Source organism: Muntiacus reevesi, chromosome X (genome assembly GCF_963930625.1).
Source record: "Muntiacus reevesi chromosome X, mMunRee1.1, whole genome shotgun sequence".
Taxonomy (NCBI): domain Eukaryota; kingdom Metazoa; phylum Chordata; class Mammalia; order Artiodactyla; family Cervidae; genus Muntiacus; species Muntiacus reevesi.
In genome coordinates this window covers 116517973-116525812 of record NC_089271.1, presented here as the reverse complement: position 1 = coordinate 116525812, position 7840 = coordinate 116517973, and the positions used below count along the sequence as shown (strand labels likewise).

Genomic DNA, 7840 nt, shown 5'->3' with positions numbered 1-7840 from the left:
CGTTCTAAGTCAAGTCCTGTCTCAGAGCACCTTCTGAACAGGCCACCATCCCTGCCATGACCTCACCCACTTATAGCCCTCAGGACGCTCACCTCCCCCAGCTTCTGGCCACCAGAGTAGGGTGAGCTCACCACCAGCCCCTCTCCTCCAAGGGGGCACCACACCAGAAACAGGAGGGCTCCAGTTTTTAGTTTATTCAATTCAGGGGATTTTTTTATTAACTTAGACACAAGATTTGACAACACTGGAAACAAGAACATTTCTCTGACCAGACTGCGCTGACTGGTGCAGAGTTCATCACACGCAGACAAGGAAAAGTTGTCTTATTCAAGTCAGTGATTGTATAGAAGCTCCACTGCCTGAAAAACAGACTGCAAATAAAGTGCATAGAGAATAGCAAGGGCTCAGTCGGGAGATGAGGAAGAGGTGGGAGAGCAGAAGCAACAAACTACTCGAGATCAAAATGGTAAGAAAAGCAGTGGCAGGAACACGTGCTGAGGACATGTCCCTGACCTTCCCACAGCCAGTGTCTTTGGGGGCAGAGAGCCCCCAGCCAGAGCCCCCACAAGGAGGGGGGATTCTCTGCAGGTGGCAAGGGGTCTCTGAGCCCAAGGCCCCTGAATCTCCAACATACTTTCTCCACTTTGGGAAGCAGCCTCCCAGGGCCCAGGCAGCTCCAACAAAGCTGCAAGCCCGGGAAGGACACGGAGCCCATCTTGCACTGCACACCTGCGAAATAGTTCTGCACCCTCTGCAGCGCGTAGTCACTCATGTGTGCACAAGCAATCACACACTTGTGCACAGACACACACCCATTCACAAATGCACACTGACACATGTATTCACACACACACACACACCCACACATTCACACACAAACATCTGTGAATTCATGCATCTGCACTCATACCCACACACTCATCCACACTCACACCCACACACTCACACACTCAAGCCCTCATGCATGTGCATACACATTCGCACATACATCCCCACACACATCCCACACTCACACATGCACTCACATGGGCACTCACACACACATTCACACACAGGCACACACATAGTAAGTAAAGACCCTCCCTAGTGCCCTCCCCAGGTCCTCTCAGGCTGGCCCAGGAGGCTGCGGCTGGGGATCCAGTCACTGAAACTTGAAAAGGGCACATTTACGCATCAGCCCCAAGGAGGCCCCTGGTCCTCCGCTCCTCTCCTCCCCTGCAGCCCCATGTCACAGTCTCTCAGAGGCTGTCCCCAGAGCTCCAGGGATGCAGTCTGAAGGCTGGCAGTCTCCCGGAAGTGGTCCTGGAGGGACACAGTTGGGGTGGAGGAGGGGCCACCAGGACCAGGGGTTTGCAGGCAACTTGGCACAAGGGAGGAAGCCATCAGGACCCTTCCGTCTGTGGGAATCTGCGGGGAGCATGTGGTAGCCTGGGTGCCGCCTCAGGCCTCGGGGTGAGGCAGGCAGAGATCTTCAGCCGGGACCCGGGTGGTTGAGGAGGGCACATGGTGTGAGGCTCTGCCCCTCTGTCCCAGGGGCAACCAGGCTGCTGTGGTTCTTAGTCCCGGGAACTGAGGACCAGGACCCCGAGCAATCAGTGAGGGAGCAGATGTGGATCTGGGATGGGGGGTGAGGGCCAGGGCCTCTCCCGGCTCCCCTCAGTGCCACTTCTGGTGCACCAGTCAGCAGCACAGCCAGGACCGCTGCAGGCCCGCCCATCCAGAGCAGCTGCTCCTGGGTGATCCTAGCAGGAGGGGTAGCCTGGGGACAGAGACATGGGGTCACACGTGGATCTCAACTCCACTCCACCCACATGTATCCCTTCCCTCCGATTACACTCGGCCCCAGGAGCCAGCCAACACCCCCACCCAAATTGAGAGGCCTATGCCACTCAACACCAAGGAACTCCTGGTTAAGCCTCGGGTGGGGCTTGGATTGGGGTGGGGAGGCCTGACCGTGTGTGAGGGCCTTGCTCCCCAAGGGGTTCTGGGACTCATCTCTCCTGTGACCATCTCAGCTCAGACTGTCCCCCGGTTCTTCCCTGTGACTGGCCATACACCCCACCTTCCCTACCATGGGCCTTTCTCTCTAGGTCTCTTGGGAGCCTGTGCTCCCCTCCCCCATCCCACTGTGCCAGGTCTCCCAGAGACTGGGGGGCAGGTGGGGATTGCAGGCCCAGAGGCAGGTTCAGCTCCCCCACTTCTGATCTATGTGACAAGGGCAAATGTCTCCCTTCCCAGAGCCCAGCAGGTGGGGAGAACAGAGCTCCCCTAGAGTGTCTCTAGCTCCATCCTTCCTTCCTCATGCCAGTGCTGGATCACCAGGCCACCCCTCCCCTCAGACTCTCTTCCTAGAAGGCCCTTCCTCTCCTCCGGGGGTCAGGCCCTTCTCTTGGCTGCCCCCCAGGCAGCTCTAGGGTCAGGGGTGCCCCAGGCAGGGATTTGACTCTCTCGACAAGACCACAGAAGGGGCAGTTCACCTTCTATAACTCCAGTTCCTGCAAGAAAAACATGGGGACTTGAGAGTTGCCTCCTTCCTCACCCAGAGATGTCCCCGTCTCCCCAGCTGTCACCTACCCTACAAGTCTCTTCTCCAACTGCTCTCCCAACCCAGCCTGACAGCTGCCCTCCACTCAAGGAGACCCCCACTTTCCCAAATGCTCTGGGACACAGCGGCTGCTGGAGGCTGTCCAGGACTGGAGCAGCGCATTCTGTGGCACCAGGAGGGCACTGGTAGGAGGTGGAGGGAGCGTGGTTGAGACAGGGCAGGGCTGGGAGGAACACGTCTTTCCCATTCTTCCCTGTCCCCTGATGCAAAGCTTTGGAGGGTGGAGAGGAGCAACAGAGACAGCAGGAGCAGGCAGAGAGCAGTCCCAGACACCCACCAGGAGGAAGTCTTGTGAAGGGCTGAGAAAGAGACAGACCTGGGCTTGGGCCAAGAACACAACCATCCTTCCAGGCTGCCTCTTGAGGGGTGGAGGACAAGGGGGCCAGCATGCGCTCTCTTCTAGGGCTTTTTCTGGGCCTCTCTGGGGCCATTTCCTTCCATTCCCCCGTGTTCAGGTGACACTACCGGGGCCATGGGCCGAGGTGATGGGCTGACCCTTGGAGATGCCCAGGCAGCCGCCCCTCATCCCCATCTTGGATATATGACAAGGGAGTCCAGAGGGCCTGTGCACCCTGTCTTGCCTGCTCTCGGCTCAGCAACTTTCCAGGCTGGTTTCCTCAGGTCCTTTCCTCGTCCACCCCAAACCGCCCGGCAGCCTGGACATCTAGATGTCATGGCCACCGCCTCCCTCCAGCCCACAAGTCCAACCTCTGGCCTCCTACCTTTTCGGTCGGGGTCAGTCATTCATGTTCCTACTGAAGAATTTCTTCCTTCTGCTCCCCTCTTCGGCCAAAGTGAGGCAACAGGTCGGCTGCGTTCAGATAATTTTCTCGAGTTCGATGGAAAGGACCCGTTTTGAGAGTTTCAGTGCAGTTTGTCACCGGCCGCGACATGGCTGGCCAGAGCCGGGGCTCTGTGGCTGCGTCCTCCGTGGAGGTCTAGGGCCCGGAGGCCTGATCCGCCCCTTCCGCGTCCCCTGGAGCGTCCCGGCGACCCCCAGACCCGTGATCCTTCATGCTGATGCCCCCGCCGTCGCGACCAGGCGGAGGTGGTAGCCGGCGTTCACTCGATCCTCACCTGCAGGCGCACGTTGAGCATCACCGAGGCCACGATGTAGAAATAGGGGAAGTTCATGCGCAGACGCCAGGCCAGGTCGAAGAAGGTGATCAACGTGCGTGTGAGCCCCTTGCAGAAGGCACCGTACGAGCCGCGAATCGCGGCTGAGCGCGCCAGCCGCACTGCCACGCCCGACAGGGCCGCTGCTGCCGCCGCGGCAGACAGAGCCCCCGACGCCGCCATGGACCCAGGCCCGCGTGGGCCCCGCCGACCGACCTCAGCACGAGCTGGAGGACAGGTGGACGCGAGGCCTGGAGCTGCTGGCCAACAGCAGTCGCGACCCACTCCGTCTTGTCCCGCCGCGCCCCGCCTTCGGTCTCCCCTCAGGGGCTTGGCTCCTGATGACTCCTCCGCCACAGCCAAGGCCCCACCTGAGCTGCCCAGGGACGGCTCCGCCCCCTCGCCGGCACGCACATTGGCTATCGCCTGCGCAGCTCCGCCCCTAGCATGGCCCTGCCCCTTGTCGGGTACCAGAAAACTGCTGCCAAAGACTTAGCCCCACCCCCGGTACCCGCCCCTCCGAGAAGCCCCGCCTACTCCCGGACTCCCAAGAGAACCCGAGGGCTTGAATGCTTTCTTTGGAAGGCGCTGCCTTCCTGGGATCCTTTTTCAGAATGCGCTATTCTGCAAGGAAGGACCCCCCGGAGTGCTTTACCCATTTACACCATACCCTTTCCCTCACTGTCTCCGCAGAAAATCTGGCCAGCTAGCCACTATACTTTTTTTTTTGCCACTATACTTTTAATTCATGTTTTTTCTGGTAACTCTGCACTGTGGAGTTTCACCAAACCTACATGCTCATTTTCCCCCCTTTCATGTGTATTTCGTGAATGTTTCTTTACCCCATTGTCCTTACCTTTCATACCATAGTGATTTCTATGCACTCCTCTTAGTCCTTCTTTGCCCTGGATGCTGCGCAAGGTCTTCTCAGGTATACATTTGCCCTCATTCATTGCTTTTTACCTGCTGTTGAGTTTTAAAGCCCTTTCTTGGTTTCATCTAATCTTTTTCTAAACCAAATCCAATTTAAACCCCATGACATTTTCAGAATTATTGAAATGTGCATGCTTCATTGTAGTCAGGACTTTTAAAAAGCCATCTGCAAAAGTTGATTCATGAAGATTTCATCCCAGTTTTCATAAGGAGGGCTGGCCTGAGTTAATACCTTACTAATTCCTCTCAGAAGGCCTGTTCACAGTCATACTGAATATCTCTGTGACATCTTTATAAATGCTTAAGGAACTCAGCAGATTCATATACACTGATTGAGCAGTTGTCCTACCTACCTGATCAGGGGAGAAGAGAGAGTTTGAGAGGCACTAGGTTATTGGATCACAGCAATATAACCATGCATGAATATGAATGCATAAAAATCAACAGGGTAGATAAATGTCACATTATTGAACATCATTTACTCTGGTTAAGGAAGTAGGAAGAAAGACATACTTTTTGTTTTCCGTGTATATGTATGTATATCCATTTGTGTGTCTGTAACTATTACTTGTATAATACAACAAAATATTTGAAAAAGAAGGGGCCATATGAATATAGACTTAAGCTACATAGAAACCTTTTTTTCCCTAGACTGGATCCTGCCTCATTCATGTGCAGAACCTGTTCCCTCCAATCATTTCTGAAACCTCTCCTTGGCCACATCTCATTTATTTTTAGCATTTTATTTTGAAATAATTATAGACTCAGGGAAGTTGCACAAATAGCACAAAAAAGGCCTTGTGCCTTTTACCCAGGTTCCCCACTAGTGACATTTTCTATAGATGCAGTATAATATTAAAACTAGAAAACTGACACTGGTATATTACTCTTGACTAGACTATAGGCCCAATTCAGATTTCTCCATTTTTCTAACCTGCATTAATTTGTGTGTATGTGTGCCTGTGTCGCTCTAGCAATTTTATCCCATATCAGGATTCATGCAACCACCACTATGATCAAGATATAAAAATATTCCAAACAGCACAAAAGAACTGATTTGGGCCACCTCTTTGTACTTACTCAGCAACCCTATACATATTTGGTTAGAGTGTCATCTATTTCATTTCCTTTAGAGTGGCTGTAAATGGTACTGTGTGTTTAATTTTGGTTTCCACATGTTCACTTTTCATATACAGAGTGCAACTGATTTTTAAAATTTATTTATTTGGCTGCATCGAGGTCTTAGTTGTGGCACACAGGATCTTCCATCTTTGTTGTGGCATGTGGGATCTAATTCCCTGCCCAGGGATAGAACCTGAGCCCCCTGCACTGGGAGATCAGAGTCTTAGCTACTGGACCACCAGGGAAGTCCCTGCAATTGAATTTTTAATGAAACATTTTATTTTGAGATAACTGTAGATTTACATACAGTTGCAAGAAAAAAAATAGATCCCATGTACATTTTACCCAGTTTTCCACATCTTTCAAAACTGCAATATGGTGCAATATCAAAATCAGGATAATGACACAATCTACCTATCTGGTTCAGATTTCCCCAATTTACTTTTTCATTTGTATGTCTGTTTGTGAATTGTTCTATGCAATTTTATCACATATGTGGATTCATGCATCCAACATCACAGTCAGGATACAGAACAGTTTCATAACTATAAGGATTCCTCATGTTGCCCTTTTTTGACCACACCCACTTCTCTCCTGTTCTCCTTCCTAAATGCTTCACAACCACTAATCTGCTGTCCATTTCTATAATTTAGTCTTTTTGAGAATGTTGTAAAAATGGAATCTTATAGGATGTAACTTTTTGGGATTGGTTCTTTTTTTACTTTGGAGATTGGCTTTTTCACTCAATCTGGGATTTTTTTTTTTTTTTCATTCTTCTTTGGAGAGTCGTCCAAGTTGCTGGAAATGTTAAGTGTCAATAGTTCACTGCTTTTATTGCTAAGTTAGTATTCCTTGGCATGGTTGCACCAGAATTTGTATACCCCCTACCCAAGAAGGACACCAGGGTTTCCAGTTTGGAACTATTAGGGATAAAGCTGTTGTGAATATTTGTTCACTGATTATTGTGTGAACAAGATTTTGTCTTTATCTGGGATAAATGCCCAACAGTGCAACTTCTAAGCTGTATGGTAAGTGCATGTTTAGTTTCATAAGACTCAGTTAAAATTTCCAGTGTGGCTGTAACATTTTACACTCCCAGTCAACAATTTCTGAATATATTGTTTCTCTACATCCTTGTCAGCCTTTGATATTATCACTATTTTTAAAAATTTTAGCCATTATGATAGGTGTATTGTGATATCTTATTGTGGTTTTAATTTATATTGGGGTTAGCCAAAATGTTCATTGAAACCTTTTGGTCAACCCAGTATTTCCCTTATGGCTAATAATGGTGAAAATCTTTTTATGTGCTTATTTTCTATCTGTATGTTGTCTTTGTGCATGCATGCTAAGTCACTTCAGTTGTGTCTGACTCTTTACAACCCTATGGACTGTAGCCTGCCAGGCTCCTCTGTCCATGGGATTCTCCTGGAAAGAATACTGGAGTGGGTTGCCATGCCCTCCTCCAGGGAATCTTCCCTACTCATGGATCAAACCTGCATCTCTTATGTCTCCTCCATTGGCAAGTGGGTTCTTTACCATGAGTGCCACCTGGGAAACTGCATGTATCCTTTTTAGCTAAATGTCTTGTCATGTTCTAATTGAACTGCTTGTTTTTATTATTAAGTTTTGTGAGTTCTATATAATATATTCTAGATATGCCTCTTTTGTTGGATAGATGGTTTGCAAATATTTTTCCACCCAATCTGTAACTTGTATTTTCATTCTGTTAACAAGGGCTTTCTCACAGCAAAATTTGTAATTTGATGAAGTCCAATTTATTTATGGATCATGGCTCTGGTTTTATACGTCAGAACTTTTTACCAGACCTTAGGTCTCAAAGATATTATCCTATGTTTTCTTTTAAATTTTTTAAAGTTTTATTTCACATTTAAGTCTGTGGTCCATTTTAAGTTAATATTTAAGTATGGTTTGGAGGTTTAAATCCAAGTTCAATTTTTGACTAAAAATGCCCAATTGCTAGAGCACAGTTTGTTTAAAAAGGCTATCCTTCCTCCCTTGAATTTTTTTCTTTCATCTTTGTCAAAAACCAGTGGAGCATAT

General features: G+C 49.5%; 1 protein-coding gene across 1 annotated transcript; it reads right to left on the bottom strand.

Moving 5' to 3' along the window:
* Positions 1 to 229: 229 nt before the first annotated feature.
* LOC136153749 (small integral membrane protein 10-like protein 2A) lies at positions 230 to 4084 on the bottom strand. The gene is made up of 2 exons (XM_065915840.1): positions 3328 to 4084; positions 230 to 1759 (listed from the first exon to the last, which is right to left on the bottom strand). The coding sequence occupies exon 1, from the start codon at positions 3902 to 3904 to the stop codon at positions 3668 to 3670; it is 237 nt and encodes a 78-aa protein (XP_065771912.1). The 5' UTR covers positions 3905 to 4084; the 3' UTR covers positions 230 to 1759; positions 3328 to 3667.
* Between the last annotated feature and the right edge of the window lie 3756 nt (positions 4085 to 7840).